The sequence below is a fragment of the Taeniopygia guttata genome, chromosome 2 (assembly GCF_048771995.1).
Source record: "Taeniopygia guttata chromosome 2, bTaeGut7.mat, whole genome shotgun sequence".
In the NCBI taxonomy this organism is placed as follows: Eukaryota; Metazoa; Chordata; class Aves; order Passeriformes; family Estrildidae; genus Taeniopygia; species Taeniopygia guttata.
In genome coordinates this window covers 55,258,393-55,276,796 of record NC_133026.1, presented here as the reverse complement: position 1 = coordinate 55,276,796, position 18,404 = coordinate 55,258,393, and the positions used below count along the sequence as shown (strand labels likewise).

General features: G+C 35.9%; 1 protein-coding gene across 11 annotated transcripts in view; it reads left to right on the top strand.

Moving 5' to 3' along the window:
- Positions 1–18,404, top strand: part of CDH12 (cadherin 12) — a 638,254-nt gene that overhangs the window by 576,570 nt on the left and 43,280 nt on the right. For all 11 annotated transcript variants that reach the window (XM_072924059.1, XM_072924061.1, XM_072924060.1 and 8 more), the window contains one exon: positions 13,200–13,387. In XM_072924059.1, the coding sequence (XP_072780160.1) occupies positions 13,200–13,387 (188 nt within the window). The remainder of the gene's footprint in view (positions 1–13,199; positions 13,388–18,404) is intronic.

Below are 18,404 nucleotides of genomic sequence, written 5' to 3'. Positions count from 1 at the left end.
TAACAGAGAGGAAACATATATAAACATACATTTCTGTCAGAGTTGTTTGACCTGCAGGTATCTATTGGCCCACATTTCAGAAAACTGACACTACAGTAAACTGATATTTTCTTTAAAACTAGTAGGAAAAAATTAATGTGAATTATTTTATTAGTATAATTTTTTTTCCAGAAGTATTTTCTTTCTTCCTTATCTCTTCATTACTACAGCAGTTTTCTTCATTGCTGTGCGTTTCATTGTTAAAGATAGATATTTTTTGTAAATATTAGAATAAATATTTCATATCAAAATTTTATTTTTACCAAAAAGAGGAAAATAAATAAGGCAATGACTGAAAAGGTAAGTACTTTTTCTATCATAATAACAAAATTCAAGTAATTGAAAAAAAATTTGGTATAGCACAACAGTCCCTTTGAGCAGAGAGGAGTGGACAAAATCTTTGTACGTGTAGGCATGCATCCTGGTCCACAAGGGGACCAATGGCCTTTCTCTCTCAGCTACTTATGTATATGATAGCTGGTTAAGTAAAAACAGATTTAATCACATAATTCCTGAAAGCTAATGGGCTAACCCTTAACTCATCAAGCAGAGGACCAGTCTGAGCAAGCTGCTAGGACAGCAGTGGCTTGTTTCCAAGTCTTAAAATAAGCTTCAAGAAAAAAATGGATAGGTTATAGTTCCTTCAACATTTAAATGACAAAACCTGCATAATTAGTTGGTATAAATTATTCTTTATGGAATCAAACCAATTAAGGGAAATGGAGGGATTCATACTTTCTAAGTTTATTATACTTCAGTTTCCCAGTCTCTTTCTTTTGTTCACTGCTGACAGAGTGTGAAAACAATTTAGAGATATAAACTCTTGTATGCTGAGCAGTAAAAGCACATGTGAATCATTTTAGTCAAAGGGGTAATATGTCTTTTTATTTCAATATGATGTAAATATGCTTTTAGAGAATAAGGCCCTGACACAGTAGAAATGCAATTGAGTTTTAAAATTCATACAGTATTTATTCTAATATTAGCAAATAAAGGATTTTAAGTGCCTTATAAAGTCGGTAATAAGTTTGATTTCTTTTTAGGGTGTGTACTTTTTAATGTAATACCTCCTGAAATTCCTTTTCTGAACTCAAAATAACTATTTGGATAAAGCTATATTTTATCACATCATTTCCAGCTATCAAAAGCAAATTTTGTGAGAGAATGTTTAAAAGCTTTTTCTAATAGAAGAGAAGTTAATTAAGGTTTGAACCCTATATTTGAATTTTATCTACTTGTGCATATCTTTGCTTTAAAAAAAATGCATCTCTGATGGTCAGAAACCATTATCTCAGGGTGGGTTAACAACCACATTTAAAATATTCTGACAGCTATAAAGCAAGACCTAGATCACAAGGGCCATTTGTTTTGCTGTCATCGGTCTTTCCAAAAGCAGCTCAGTGAAATCCTTCAAGATAGTTTGCATTAAAGAATATGGCAAATTTCCAGAAATGCTAACATGTTTGGAAACGGAAACCCAACTATTCATCTTTCTGGGGGTGACACCTTAAATAAAGTGAGGTTGAAGGATCATTCCTATGACCTTACACATCAGTCCATACTGCAGGAGTTTGCAGGTGATTGGATTTGGATTTCACCAGTGGCCAGTACAGTGCATTCCATAGAATATAGTAAATCTTCTATTGGAGACAGCAGAGGAAGCAAAAATCTTAGAGAACAAAGTTCATAAAACAGACAATTCAGAAACAGAAAAACACCTTTTATTTATGCAATTCCAGAAATTTCAGTGTATGTGAAAAGGACCTTTAAAAACATAAGCTAGCTCTTTATTCTCTTAGTTATTTAACCTTGGCATGGCACTTGAGTGATGACACATTAACTGGATGATCTATTATATAGACATATTATGCATTATATATTAGGAATAGGCTTTGCATATTATTACCCTTTAGATTAATTTTTTTCCTGTGATTATTTATTGGCTTGCAGATTATTTTAATAGGCTTACTGTCAAGTACTACAATCTGTAGAAATATTTAAAAAGAAAGAACAACCAAGTGCTGAACCAGGAATAGCCTATCTTTTTTATGCATATGGCTACACACTTTTTAGATTGAAAATTCTTATCATAGCTACTTATTTGTATATTATTGGAAGTTTAGTACATCACAGAAATTGCACATGCATTAATTATCCTAAGTTTTTCTACATTAAAGCTGGTCAGTTTTTAACTCAGTAAACTGAAATGTGGCTGATTCCCTTCAAGTGACTTTGAACAAGTCTAGCTCAGATTATATTGAAAAATTGGTTCAGAAGCAGAGTGCAAGGAAGAGGTTTTCTTGGTCCACAAGAGATAGAAAGGAAAACATTTTAATCCATTGCTTTGGATGAGTGGCTTATGAGAGACAAAGGTATCTACTGTTAAAGATTTCAGAAGAATGCAACACAAATCCCACACAGTAGTGCATTAGAAATCTATATAAAAAGATCATGTGATTAACAAATTATTCTGTTCACTAATGTAAAAAATTTAAATAATGAAAGCAGAGATTTGATTTAAAAATAACCGAGAGAGATTTTTTTCCCTCCTTGGACAATTTAGAACCAGAAAACTTACTTACTTCTCTTTAGCTAGAAAATTTACTCTGGGCTAAGGTTCAGATCTCTTAATTAAGCATTTTAACAAGTCTGCATGAGTTTCTGGGAAGTTGTTTGACTCCCTGTAATTTAGATACGGAAGTATAGCTTCTCTCGGTATTTCTGTAAACAGTTGTGTTTTATATACAGCACTTGCATCTCAGAATGAAAATTAGTCCTTCTTTCATTGATTAGAGAATTTGCCTGGCAGACAAGATGCCCTAATTCAGTTCCAGCAACTAATTACTTATGTTATACCAATTGGGAGATACCTGCACAGGACAGGTGGACAGATTCATTGCAGACTAGCCTGCAGGCAGAGCATAGTTGTGAGACTGACCCAGAACTTGCTTTGAATCAGAAAAAGAGGGGAGGTCAAATCCTGATTTTCTCCATCTTTAATTTTCTAATGTCTAATTTTCTAATAAGACATAAAAGGAAAAAAACACCAGTTTGGTCCTGTTAACCAAGCTTATATTTTTTAATGTCAGAAAATCTTATGCAAGTATGATTTTCACTTACCTGTGAATTTTGAGTAAATTAAAGCTTCGTTCTTGAGTTAAACATATACTTTAATCCATGGAAGATAGGAATGGAAAGATTCCAGAAATGGGGTCATGCAATTTCAAACCAATCATGAAAACAGCACCCATTTTGAATTGCAATACCTTTGACCCACTACTGCTTTAGCATCAGTGAAACTACTGTCAAATCAGTACAATAATAAATATCAGCTGACCAGCATTTGCACAGGGCTCTAACAGGAATCAGAGGAGAACCAAAGGTAGCTTCTCTTTATTCCAGGTTCCTTCCAAGTCTCACACCTCTGTACTGTTAGCATTTGTTTCTCACCTGTCTCATCATTCTTTGGCCTCTCTTTCTTCCTCATCCTGTATATCCTTATTTTCAACATGCACTCTTGTCTCCACGCTCCTGTGTGAGAGACACATATTTATCCTTGATCTCATTTTGATTGTATAACTAGATTGTAGCCATCTCCTCCTTCAATTCCACAAGTAGTTTTTTCTTTTCTTTCCCAATGGTAGCACTGCAGAAAGAATTTATGTTTTGCTGAATCACTTCCGGCTCTGAGTTTCACCATCCCTGATAAACTCTTTACATCTTCATGTTACTTGTTTAGGCCACTACCCTGTAACACAGATCAGTTGCCCTTGCCTGCTGTTTCTATTTCACTCACTTGAGTTACACATTTGACAGGTAGTCATTAAAAAGCCTCTATATTTTTCTTTTCACTTCACAGCCATTTAATCACTGAAATTATGGGCATTTTTACATAGACTAAAAAAATATATACAATGGCTTATTACATTTTGCTTTTCAAAGCAAAAGAAGGACATGAGACTATCTGGGAAAGTTCCTGAAGTTTTACATTGTCTTTACTGTTAGTCTTAGAACAGTCCAGGGCATAGTTTGGACCAACACCAAGTAAAGCTTTCCCAGAGAAATTCAGGGCATTTGGAGAAATTAGTACAGGTCAGGAACTATTTTTGCAGTCACTTTCCATGAAATTGACCTATTTTGGTGTGGGTAAAAGAATTTAATAACATGGAATTAGGCCATTTGTATTGGCTGACTTCTGGGCCACAGAGTCTGGCTGGTACATGAAATTTCTTTGTATTTTTGTAGCTTGTCTAAGCCTATGCTTTGTAATCCAGGCCATGCAGCCCTCTTTAGGTCACAGTATCCCACAGTTAAGTAGCCTTCTATCATTATTTGTGTGTCCAACATAAAGGAGTTGAAATTTAAACTCTATAAAAGTTTCTCTTTGCACTTATGCCAACCTTCTCTTATTTTTTTCTTATTCCTTTCCATATCAGAATTCTTCATGCACTTTTAGTAAGAGCTGATTTTCCTCCCAAAGTGCATGTAACCGTAGTAAAACCTCCCTGGAAACTTCTTTTTTTTGTAGCTGTCACTCTTGCGTATTCTTAACTGTAAAGCATCTTGAAGATTGAATCATTTTATTCAGACTGAATAACTAAACTCCCAACCAAAGCATACTAATTGGAAGAAAACTGAGAAATAAACTAGAGAGGGACATATTCAATTACCACAGATTCTCAAAACACTAAGAGTTTAGCAAATTCTGTGTCTCATGCACTTATATTGTTTTTTAACTTTCTCAAGAATGCATAAGGAGCGAAGGTTATCTGAGGACTGTTTGGAGTATGCACTGAATGAAACAAAAAACCTGTTTAAAGGTCTAAACTGAGAGAGACTGAACCTTTAGCTGCAAAGCAGAGCATAAGCCCTAATATATCTATTTCTTTATAGGTTATTTCTCACTGGCTGAAATGCAATGCTCTGATTGCACTGTAAACAATAGTTCAAGAAATACAAATGAGCACAATAGGGATTAGAAGTTAAATATTATCTATTTGTAATAACATTCTGTTGTTAATTCATTTCCCTCCAATCATCTTCTCTAAGTAGTAACTGATCATTAATGGAAAGATTATGTAAATTGTTTTTAAACACTATAATTGTTATCATAGTAGATTATTATTAATAATAATGGTATTTTACATCTGCTACCTTATGTAGAGAAGGTGCAAATAAATACAGTTCATGGAAATTCAACAACCTTTGGCAGAAATCATGTCATTCATTCCACTACAGTGTGTTTTCTGTGGGGAATGACAAAGAAATTATTCATTCAAAACACAGAGAGTATTTAGATTGAATGCATGAAATTACTCTCAGTAACCTTGGTATGTCTTAAAAGCTCCATCCATCTCCGCCTACTCTGATATTGAAAAGTAGCTAATGCTACAGATTTAACAGCATGGGGTTGCCTTGTAATGCTTTGGGAATTTGTTCCAAAGTGACTCAGTGACAACAGTGCCACTTGCTGTGTCATTATCAGTTCTGGCAGCATCTGCTTTTTTCCCTGAGGTCTTCCATCTAAGTAAGAAATCAACATATCCTTTCTGCTTCTAACCATGGTGAGCTTACTTTCTGAAAATTTAGAGACTACAGGGCAACATAAAGTGAAACAGACCATATGCAATTATCTAATTATAATCACAATAGTTTAGGCTCATGATTTTCAAAAATATCTAAGAACCACAGTTTTATGCAGATTTTCAGCAGTGCTCCACTCCTTGTAAAAGCATTAAATGGGATGCCCAAGTGCTTGCAACAATCCACATGTTCCTAGTGACAGCAGTAGCAGCTGAGCTGAAGATACCAAGCACTTTGTAACCATCTTCTGTGAATCTAAAATACACCTTTAGTATATTTGCATAGAGAAAGCTATAAAAATAAAAAGAAAATAACATAAATATTCTAGCGTAAATCTTTTAATTTTTGTCTTGAATTCATGACAATTATTTTATTCTTGGTGGCTTCTGTGGAAAATTAGTTGAATTTGTAAATGTGATTGTCTAGTGCTCACAAAAGAAGGACCTGTAATAAAGCACTCACTGCTTTTGCATTTTATTGCAAAATGAGAGTATTTATAGAGAGCTTACTTAAAACACTTAAACTACGAAACATAAACATCACTTTGTGATAAGATGAGCATATTTTCTATACAGTGTAAGAGACAACAAATACAAAGTACACAATTGCTATCCCATTATATCACTATTTTCTTATCTATGTTACACACTAAATCACAAGCATTTAAGGAAACTGCAGAGAGTAAACCAAAGCTTGAAACAAAGTATAGGAAACTATTATAAACTTGTACTTGATGATTTCAAAATTTCATCTTTAAAAGCAGTAATTTTTGGCCTCAGCCTGTGCCTGCACGGGGAAGAAAAGTAATATGGAGTTCAGGGAAAAATAATTTGCATGAAATATACTTAACGTGTATGTAAAACTGAAGTCTTCACAAGGAGTTTTTTGAGTAATACAGCTGTTGAGCATCCTTTGTTTAGGTGATTTTAGGGATAGAACTGAGGTGTGACTTGGAGGATTTAAGATAGGAACCTAATTTCCTTAGTCAATGGAGAGAAAAATTATTCTACCAATACATATGATTTAGAACACCTGTCTTAGATCCTAAAGTAGATGGTTTGACCATATTCTTAAGAGTGAATGAATTGTAAAAGTTGTGCTATTATATCTTGTGCCAGAGTGACAAAGACAATATTTAAGAAGCAGGGATGTTAAGCAGAGCATTACAAACTCTATGTCCCATCCTTGAAAAAGTACTTTTTATCATGTTAATGTTTCACATGTATCTTTCAATTTAAATTTTATAGAGGGAACAAGCGTATTGATTTACTTCATGGTGACAGTGTGATCACTGGAATATTACCAACCAACCTACCTGATAAATGCCAATTACATGCTGCCTGGGATTCTGAAAAAGCAGAGACATCTTCAGAAAACTTTTTTTCTATCTACCTATAAGACATGCTACACCTTGATAATTCTTTATAACCACTATATAATTTACATACAAAACAATTTATTCAAGCTTTTAGAATATATCCCCCAAAATTATTTGTTTCATTGGATTATTTTGTTTTGTAGTAACTTCTAATTAGACTGGATATTAGCAGTACAAGTCTTCATTGGTTATGATAAATAATGATACTGATCATGTGGAGCTGGTTTTCTACACAAGCTCTCAGAGTTACTCAAAGCTACACTGTCTAACACGTGAACGCATTGGCAAAGTCAAATTTTTCACAAAAAGAGGCAGTGATAAAGGTGGGAACTTTCATACGACAATAACATCAGTATTAAAACAGTTACTCAGGAACTTGATTAGTTCTCCTCAGCCTGTTGGAATATGGAAATGCCATATTGTCTAAAAGAAACTCTTTTTTATAAACTTGAACAATTTCTAAAACTGAGTATTTTCTTCCTCTCTTGGTAAAACTATTCTATCAGACAAAGATGATTTAAGATCTTCAAAGATTAAGTTATCCTTGCCTCAGTATTAGGACGCGCATCTGAGTGTGAGTGGCTCCAAACAACAGCTTCAATAATTATTTCTACATTATGTTACTAAACAGAGTAGCTTCTGTTGCAACAAGTATTCTTTATGCAACAATCAGCACACTTTGGAGGAAAAAGCTTTGGCCTTGACTATCTTGAGATAATAAAAATGAAGTGGCATTTCCCATTTCCTGAACCCTTGCTCCAACAAGGGGGATGTTCATGACTGTGGAATTATTCTCTGACATGCAGTGGGTAGGTCTATTTTTGGAAAGCTATATGACAACAACACCTTATAATTATAAAAAAAAAAAAAAAAAGGCAAATTGTTATACTGAATATTTCAGTATACAAAAAATATACGAGTATAATGAAAATAATTTTCCCTTTAGGAAGTTGGAAGGAGGAGGGCTTCAAAAACACAGTCTGCTAGCTCACCTCAGGGGGTGATAGAGCTCTGGCTCAGTATCTGCCAGCTCTGGGGAAGCTCCATCATGTGGCTTATCCTAAACTAGAGTAGGATCAAACTCAAAATGGTTTTTGTTTCTCCTCATTTTCCCTTAAAGTACTGGTGACCCTTGGACATCCACAATCTCTGCAGCACTGGGAGATGCATTTTTCTAAGTGTGGAGTTTGGAACCCACAGAAGAGAATCAGAAATTTTTAAGCATGGTTATATCTAATGAGGCCATAAACTCAGAGCAGTGGGTTAAAGGTAGGAAGGAGTCTTTTCATAACTTCCATAAGTGAAGTTTTACAAGACCATCCCAGATCATTTGTAACCTGCATCAGGCACATGGTGACAAAGCCTGGCTTTTTTTCCCCACACAATATCTCAGCCCATCTGCAGGGCACAGAGCCACAGCCAGGAAAGGCATGAATGCATCTCACTGCTGTGCTAAATCACATCTCCCTAGTTTTAGGAGCATATGCATAAGATGCTGCTATTTATTAGGCTGCTTAGCTGTAGCTGATGTAGCAGGTTTAATGTATTAATGTTTAATTTTTAATATATTTACATTACACTTTCCTTTGCCTATTACACTGTAGTTAAAGCACCAGCGAGAAAATATTAAATATTTTCTTATGATTCTTCATAAAAAGACATAAATCAGTGCCTTTACAACCTGAGTCAGGATAAAAATTAAAATGCCTTGGTAATTTAATTTAGCAAGAATATTACAACACACTGTGTGGTGGGTTTGGGTTTTGTTGTTTGGTTTTTGTGGTTTTGGAGTATCTTTTTGTTGTTGTGGGGTTTTGGTTTTTTGGTGGTTTTTTTTTGGGGGGGTTGTTTATTTATTTTTGTTTTATTGGTTTGGTGTTTTGTTTTGTTGTTTTTTCTCCTGAGGAAACTTAAAGATTTAGAAGAAAGAGGGATAAATTATTATATTTCAGTGTTTTTGCCTTTAAGAATCATGCTATTGTGATCCACTGCAATGCAATACTTTGGCAACTGCCAGAAAACTGAAAAAAGACAAAGAAAAATCAGGAGAGGATAATCTTGTACAGTACAAGTATGGTGACAGATTGGAAAAAAATGTTCAAATAGCATTTACAGCTCTTTGATTGATGGCCATTATACATTTAGCTTAAGTCCTTGGATGCTAACCTGGGTTTTTTCTTAATGGTTGTTTTGCTGATAAGAAGTAATAATAGTTTTCATGTGCTATTCCTATCAGACTTAAAAACCTTTTTGGTAAATGATGGTGTAAACTTCAAGTGTGGAGAAAAAAACAACAAAAAAAATTCTTTTTAAGTAAAAAAAACAAAAGAAAAAGCACCTAACATCTTCGTAAGTAAAAATCAAACCCCAGAACAGCTTTTGAGCCTTAAAAACTAAAACTAATCTAATCACGTCAGAGGAACTGTAAATGTGTGCTGTATTTCAGTCAATATGACTGATTACCTGTCACTTACTCAGCTCTGATTTCTTCCCGCTGTGCACTTTGGAACCATCTTTGTTGTAGAAACACAGATGCAGTGTGTATGAATTGTTAGCTAACTTCTGCCTCATTTTCTTGAATGGTTTTGGGACTAAGAAATTATCCCTGTCATTTATTTCAGCTTAAAAGCTTCAACAGCATCATCACTCATTTATTTTTATCATCCTCACTGATGCCATTCAATATGAAACAGAAAGTCCTAACCAAGCAATAAAGTAATATTTATTCCCACCAGCTTTCCTATACATGAAAATTTCCTGGCTTGCATGCAATGTACGTGACTAAAATCAGCAAAGTGGGAAGCTAGTGTAGTATGGGGAAAGCCAGGGCTCTCTCCTTTGTATGTCCCAAAATACAGGAGGAAACTTATAAAACATATTTATAAGAGATTTATGCAAGTAGAAGAAAGATTTTTGTTGGCAGAGAAGTCACATCAACAAAATTTGACAGATTTGTTTGAGCAGTGTAAACAGCTGCTGCATAAGTTTGTCTGAAGTGCTTGTTCCATCATTCCTGGAAGCTGAAGGTTTTCAGGACCTTTGGGAGTAAAAGGCTATTACTCAGGCCTTTTTCAATATATCTCTATGTAAAATGGAAGTAGTAGTGTATACAGGCAAAATGGACAATAAAAAATGAATAATGCTAAACTGTCACAGCAAGAAGTAATGTCTGTTGGAAACAGAAAAATAAAAATCTACAAAACTGTCTCTCTATCTCATTTGATGTATAGCATATATTGATAATGTCAAATGTCCTCCCTACAAAGACTGAGCCTTTCTGAGTTCAAGAAGAATTTGGACAACACTCTCAGGCACATAGTGTGATCCTCAGGGTGTCCTGTGCAGGGTCAGGAGTTGCAGTCACTGGTCCTGATGGGTCCCTTCCAGTTCAGCATATTCTGTGATTCTAGGATTCTATTATTTGAGGGTGGGGAGGAAGGGAATGAGAGCTTCATGCTATATATTATATTCCCTTGAAGTTTTTCTGCAAGCTGACGGCAATATACATTATTTGTTTTCATTTATTTTATTCTGAAAGTTGTCACAGTAGAACAGTTAACAGGTTCCATGTGCTGTGAAGATAATATCACAGAAGGACAATGGCACTGTAATTACATACTATGTCTTCAGAAATATGACTCTTGCAGGGTTGAAGACTGCTTCAGAGTTTCAAATTAATCTGGATGACCCCGTCTTTATTGCTCTTATATTTCTGGAAATTATGAAATGCCGAGTCATGGAAAATGACTGATAAAAACCTAAACAATGAGAAATTAGTAATTTAGTCTTTTTTTGACTTCATCTAAGTCACATATTCTTTTCAGCCAGGTGCAATATTTTATAGGGAATTGTTTGTTTTAATGAATCCAAGTGATCTTCAGATCACTAAAAAGAGATCAATTTGTCAAAGATAGGAAAATCTATGTATGCTCTTGCATTTCATTTTCATTAAAATTGTGGATGTAAACAGCAGTGGCTGCAGGAATGATTTCTGTTATCCAATATAAGTGCCTGTAAAAGACCAGGTCATCAGTGCTAAGACTATACTGTGGAAACTTAATATAAGATTCAAGTGTAGATAAACACCTTTTTGGTCTCTTTTTTTGCATAATTTGCATAGTAGAGACCCAGTAATACATGTGTTTGTAAATGACATTAATAATAGGAGGATTTCTGATTGTATCATGAATACCATGTTAATTTTTTTTTTCTTTAGACAGAATCACTGAAGTACATCTGAAAAATAGCTGAGACTATCTTGTCATGACATCATTTTGTGTCATAAAAATCCTTTCCTGCTGTTAGAAGAACACTAAGAAGTACAGCTTCCTTTAGTATGTTCCCTTGGAAAGAAAAGTAGTGAAATGATAATTACTCAGTCTTTAGTAGCTCCGTCAATGGGTAATACAAACCTATACACTGTGATGTCCAGAGGTAAATGCTGGCACAAGCTGATTTATGGTGGTTTTTCTCTAAGAAAAAAGGCGAATTTTGCCTTCTGGTATATTTTGTGTACTGTAGGCCAGATGGAGGAAGCAAACAGAGAGATTTTTTCAGAGGCAATCAGACAACTGGATAGGTATCATAACCCAAATGACTAGCTCACAAAAGAGTAAGCCTGCTCATAATCCAGCAGTGCTAATGTCATTTTGTTCCTCACCTGAAAATATTGTGAAGCTGAAAAAGCTGACACAGCGCCCATTGTAAGGAGACAACGACAGGGAACATTGTCTACTGTTTAATTCAGCAGTTGAATTGAAAATCATCTATCCTACTGTTACATAATATACAGCTTCTCAGAGCCTCATTTTGTGATGTGTGGCTGAACCACTGCTGCGTGGAAATCTCTGAGACAGCTCCCTAATGTGCCTCCCAAGAGTCTCAGCTGCCTGTCCTGCTGTGCTGTTGAAAAAAAGGTGCACATTTCCTCCTACATGTCACATGTAACAGAACCAAGCAGGCCACTGCTGATGTTTTCTGAAGGGGCTGCTTTGTGTGAGCTGTGGAACCTTGACCCAGGAAAACAAAATGGACCAAAGGAAATAAAATTATGGGGCTAGCTTTGTTGAGAGACAGGAGGAAGTGAATCAAACATCATGTGCTCGAAACCAGCTCCAAAAGTTGCAGGCAGTTTTGACAGCAGAGACTGCTACATGAAGAAAGGTGAGCTCTGCCTGCCCATTGTAAACACTGGTCATGGAGGTGTTCACTGGCACCTGAGCAAAGTAACTCTAGTGAGAGATGCAGCTAAATGAGGAATACGGGGACTTCAGGAACAGTGAAATAGTCAGGGCACCATGTTACAAGCCCAGGCCTGCTGCTACAGCTGTTGTTAAAATCAAGGCTGCCTCAAAGCACTTTGGATTTTCATGTTTAGCTCTATTATGCCTAGCATTATAGTTGTTCACCTGGATGAAACCATTTTATCCTTACATGTCAACAGCAATACTTATTTTAAAAGTGTGTATTTTTTTTTGTTGTATCTTGTTTTTATTTTTTTATTATAGCTTGTGTTCTAAGCAAAAAAGCAAAATTATTCTAAGCTTAAAATTGTTTACTTCTGAAATTTTAGTAAGAGTACCCTCTGGTGGCTCATATATGAACAATACTATGTATCTTCCGAAAGGAGTTGTACATTTATTTATAGTACTGAATTTTAAACAAATGGGTGAAAATTCTTCTTTTCAATCAATGTGAAAGTCATAAATATATTTTCTAAAAACAGACCAAAATAAAACAAAACAAAACAAAACAAAAAAAACCCCAAGAAAACAAGAGCAAAACAAAATTAAAAACAAAATTAAAAACAACCAAAAAACAAACAGAAGTGTTTAAAAACACGTAGTATCTAATTGTGCTACTGTCTATAAGTACAATTTATTTCAAGAGAGTCAATCACATGTGAGAAATTAAAGATAGAAATATAGATAGCTCAAGAGCTATAGATGCTAATGCCTTTACAGTTGCAATGGACAAAATCTAGAATCTAGGGAAAGTCAATAGATACAACTATTACTAAAACATATTATTAAAACTATGATAAAAATATATTTTTCAAAACCTTTGTTGTTTTCATCTCCTAATTTTAATTATATTATTTAGGCCTTTTTATTTTGCCCAGACTCCATGATTTTAATCAGAAATACCTGTGTTAGTTATCAAGAAATCCCAAGAATTACTGTCTACCACTTTTTCACAGGTATCTTCCATTTAAAAGTACCTGAGACCTCTCACGTTGGTTCTGCTATTGGACGGATCAGAGCTGTGGACCCTGATTTTGGGAAAAATGCAGAAATTGAGTACAACATAGTTCCAGGAGATGGAGGAAACTTGTTTGACATCACGACAGATGAGTACACCCAGGAAGGAGTCATTAAACTGAAAAAGGTATGTGGCACCGATGGGTGGATGTGCCTATGGCTCAAGTGGTAAACCAGGTAAGGGAATGAAACATTTTGCAATTTTACATCATAAGTAGCTCACAGTAGCGTGCCACATAAGTAGTTTATATCTCTATTTGAATCCACGGTTGTGGTTTTTATTTTAAAAGGCATTGCGGTTTAGACTTTAATTTCACGTACAATTAGATATGATGTTTCATAAATAATGTCATGGTGAAGAAGTAATTCTAATCTCTGTCTAGAAAGTACAATTTGTCTTGTTTGGAAAGTTTTCCATCTAAAAACATGCAAAAAACTTTTTAGTTCAGAGCATGGAATGAAAGAGTTATATTTTATGTTAGATAAAATGTAATAAATTTTGACTAAAAGCATTTTATTTTGAAAATTTTGAATTTTTGTTTGATATTTTGATAATGAATACTATAAAGTACTATGGTGAACACAGTTTTTATTCAGGGTAGAAGAGTCCCTAATGGCAAATAGCCATGTCCTACTTCCCAACTCCTGATAGTGTCCCAAGTAGCTGGTTATAAGATACTCAGGGAAACACACTACATCTCAGTCACTGATGTTATTTTAGAACACTAAAATAAGTTATACTTAATTCATAAATTTCAAAGATGGAAAGGGTGTTTTCATTCAGAATTTAATGATTAAAGGACTCAGTAGGAGAAATCGAAAAAGGGAATGTCACATTTTAACCAGTTATTATTTTCTGAGCCCAGGCATTTACATATACACCAATGATTAACTTGTTCAGTAGAAAGAAATCTGAACCACACATCATTTTGGAAGGCACAGTTATGTTTTATAGACAGCTCAGGCTTATAGTTGTAAATTTTTGTAAAAAAACCAAATAATTAGCTGACCACTTCGCAAGGGTCTGGGAAGGAAAGAGTTCTGGACATGTATATTAAGATAAGCTTTAGGAAAAGTGAAGCTTTAATTGTAAGAAAATTTAGAATGCTGGTTCTTAACTTTCCTCGGCTTTGACCATTGATCTGTACTTTTATTATATTCACCCTAATAATGGAAGTCCTGGCTCCAACCTCCTGACCTGGGAAATAGTAAATTATCCATGGGTGCATTAAAGAACAAGATGATGTCAAGTCACTGACGCTTCTGCTAGTGTTAATGGCATAAAATGGAAGCCACTATACTCACAGGAAGTAATTTGTCAATGAGACACAAACTCTTTGACATCTTAACACCCTCTTTCTTTTCTGACTAAAGGTTTGAGTGTTCTGTTTTCTCCTAATTGGAATTTGTATACTTTGTTTCATTTTTAAAAACCCTTCTGGTCACCTTTTTCCCTCCATGCAGATGACTCAAAAATGGGTCCATCTGGAGCTGTCAGACTGTGCAGCTGCATACCCCTCTATATGCACTGCCAGTCAGAAAATCCAGTAAGTAGGAACCATTAAAAATTAATATTTCATCATCAAGAGCAGGTTTTTGATAGAATTCAGTTCTCCTTGCATTAATGCTAAGACTCCTCTGTGCTTCTTTTTTTTATATATACACAATAATAGAATTTTCCATACTTGTGGTTAAGTGTATGTATTACCTGCTGCTGGTTGTCCAGGTTGGCACTGATGATGTTGATAAGAAGGGTGCCAGAGTAATTAAAAAGAAACTTCAAGGCTCTGGGTTGATTGGTTGATGAGACAGGAATGCAGGCAGTGCTCTTCTCAGTTCCTTCAGTAGCAGAGATGAATGATGAAAGGAACAGGAAAATCCATGCTACCAATAAGTGGTTTAAGGGCTGGTGCCGCCAGCACAATTTTGAGTCTTTTGATCATGGGGTGACTTTTACAGCACCAGGCCTGCTAGAATCAGATGGGCTCCATCTATCTAACAAGAGCAAAAGAATTTTAGCCCATGAGTTGGCTGATTGAGAGGCCTTTAAACTAGGTTTGAAGGGGGAAGGGGATGAAACCAGGCTTTTCAGAGACAAGCCTAAGTGTGGTAAGTCAGAGCCGAGGGTGAAATCAGCCCAACTGAAGTGTGTGTACACTAATGTTGCATGGGCAGCAAACAAAAGGAGCTGGAAGCCATGGCACAGAAGGAAAACTATGCCATATTCACCATCACAGAAACACGGTAGGATGACTCGCATGACTGGGGTCAATCAATGCAATCAGTGGTCACAGGCTTTTCAAAGGGATGGGAGAGGAAGGAGAGGTGGTGGGGTGGCTCTGTACACTGGGGAGTCTCTTGACAAGATAGAATTTAAGGTCAATGGTCATGAAGTTGAGAGCCTATGGGTAAGGATCAGGAGGAAAGCCAGCAAGGCAGACATCCTGGTGGGAGTTTGTTATAGACCACCCAACCAGGATGAAGAGGTGGATATTATTCTTTAAGCAACTGGAGGATGTTGGAAGATCACCAGCCAGGGGTGGGGCTCTGCTAGCCTTTCTGTTTACAGACAGAGAACGGTTGTTGGAGATGTGGTAGTCAGAGGCTGTCTGGGGTGCAGTGATCATAGAGCTTTCAATGTTCAGTGAAACAAGGAGGGGTATCAACAACATGGACTGGATTTCTACACCGGATTTCTGGAAGGCAAATTTCAGCCTATTCAGGATGCTGATCAGTGAGTACCTTGGGAAACAGGCCTTAAAAACAAGGAGGTCCAGGGAGGATAAACATATTTCAAGAAAGAAATACTGAAGGTGCAGGAGCAGGCTTTCCCTATGAGTCAAAAGATGAGCTACAGGACAAGCTACAGCTGCAGGAAAAACAACTGACCTGTCTAGGCAGGGAGCTTTTGAAGAAACTAAGGAGAAAAATGAGGTTATATAATCTTTGGAAAAAATGGCAGGCAACTCAAGAAGTGTTTAAGGATGGCATTAGGGCATGCAGAAAGAAAATTAGAGAGGTAAAGCAAAAAATTTGACACAACTGACCAATTTCCACAAATGACCATGTGGAATTACGGAGGTATTTAAGTATGTATTGAAGTCTTTTTAAAAATGAAAGTGAGTGAATGAATAAGACCAACACATTCAATTAAGAATTATAAATAATAAACAGTGAAAGTCGCTAATAAAAAGTGCTATATGCTTTAAACACAGGTTTGTATTTTCTTCTCTATTATATTCTGTAAGGATGTGCTGTAAGTACTGCAGTAATTCAGTGCTGAGACACTTCAAAACCATTTGTAAAACTTTGCTTTTATTTTCCCTGAAAAGTTTCTTACATCCAGAAACTGTCCATCATTGCACAGATGCTTTTTTGGTCTGTTATTATGAAGAAAAACATTGAGAGATTTCTATATCAAAACTGATAAAAAATGAAGCCTTCCTGGACTACCTTTATTTTTGGTAGAAAATACATTTGATGAGAAAAAAATGCACAGACTGAACTGTTCCTTTTAGCACACTAAGTGTGTTGATGGATGCAGAAGGCCATTCTCTGCTTCAGGGATACTACTCTCTGCTTTGGAAATGGGTAAGAACAGCTACAGCTGGACAAGTTAAGATCTTAAATCATCTGTTTTGGTTGCTCTTTTTTTTTTTTTTTTTTTCTGTACCATGATCCTATATAAGTTTGATTACTACTACTCTTGTGCTAGTTACATGTATTAAAAAGGAAATTACTTTTCTTATATTCTGCTAAATAAATCATCCAAATGCCATCTTGCACCACTATGTGGTTAGTACTGTAATATTTTTTGCCTCTGAAAATAAAAAATAAAGGAAAATATTATCCCTAAAAAAAGGAGAGGAAGACTTGGCTTAAGGATAGTGCTGTATACAGTTCTCTATAAGAGTCAGAAACAGTGCTATGTTAGGAATAGAATTATAGTTCCCTCCCTTATCTAGTGTTGTTTAATACAGTGTTTATTTGGTATTTAGATAGTATCTTCTATTGTACCAAAATCTTCAGCAAACTACAGTGGATGTAAGGCGTAAGAAACATGGTGACAGAAGGGGCCATCTCCTTCATGCCAGATTATAGTGGCCCCAGATGTGTCAGTCCCAGGCAAGGGACTGATTTTGAAATCTTTAGTGACCAGGCACAACAGTAAAGGAAAATAGAAGATTCCAACCTTCTCTGAAAAGTTGTTGCTAGATTTATCAAACCAAGGATGAGATTGTACAATAACCCCATTTTGTGCAGAAGCCTTTCAATTGACTCAGCATGTGCTAATCCAGAAAATGATTAGGGTTCAGGCACTGAACTTGTTCTGCTTGAAGACATCACTTTACTAATTTGTGCAGTGTTTCACTAAAACCTTGGAAAACAGCTGTTTCTGGGCTCCACCGGTTATGATCCTACACTGCTCCACTATACTGGGTGAATTTCTCCACATGGTTCAGTGGAAATTCAGGGGACAAACACATCTTTTTCTGTAAGTTGTGCACCACGACTAAAACCAACAGATCAGATGATAAAGCTGAGGCCATGAAATCTCAGCATGTCACAGCATTGCACAATGAGAAACAGTAAATTTAGCAACGATAAAATAGAAGAAATTGGGGGACAATGAACAGAACCAGAAGCTGCAGGAAAGTATTAGGATTCGGTGCTTCCTTTTAACCTCAGGAGGCACTTTTTAGAAGCCTTTAAGTGCTGTCAGTAAATAGTGCTTAGACTGTGGGCTAAGTTCAGTTGTGTTCCTCGTGGGATAGCCTATGTATGTAGCTCTGGGATGTTGCTGTAATGTAAGAGCAGTCTGAGAACACCTGTACCACACAAGAGTGAGCATAAGGCAGATTCCTGATGTCCTTCAGTGAGAACTGTGTTAGAGCTACTCCTTGCTTTTCTACCAAAACTGTACAGACTTCTCACCACACACGACCCCACCCATGCTTTCTCCAAAGGCAGCAAATTTCCTCTGCAAGGGTATGCACAGGCACTGTCTGCCTGGAATCATAACTCATGGGTTTGTGGGAGTGGCAATAGTGGTTGGTGCCTTTTGAGGAGGAAGAGCAGGTGATATTAAGTCCTTCATTACAGGCAGAAAGTGGTGAATTCTGTGCAGATACAATCACAAAGAA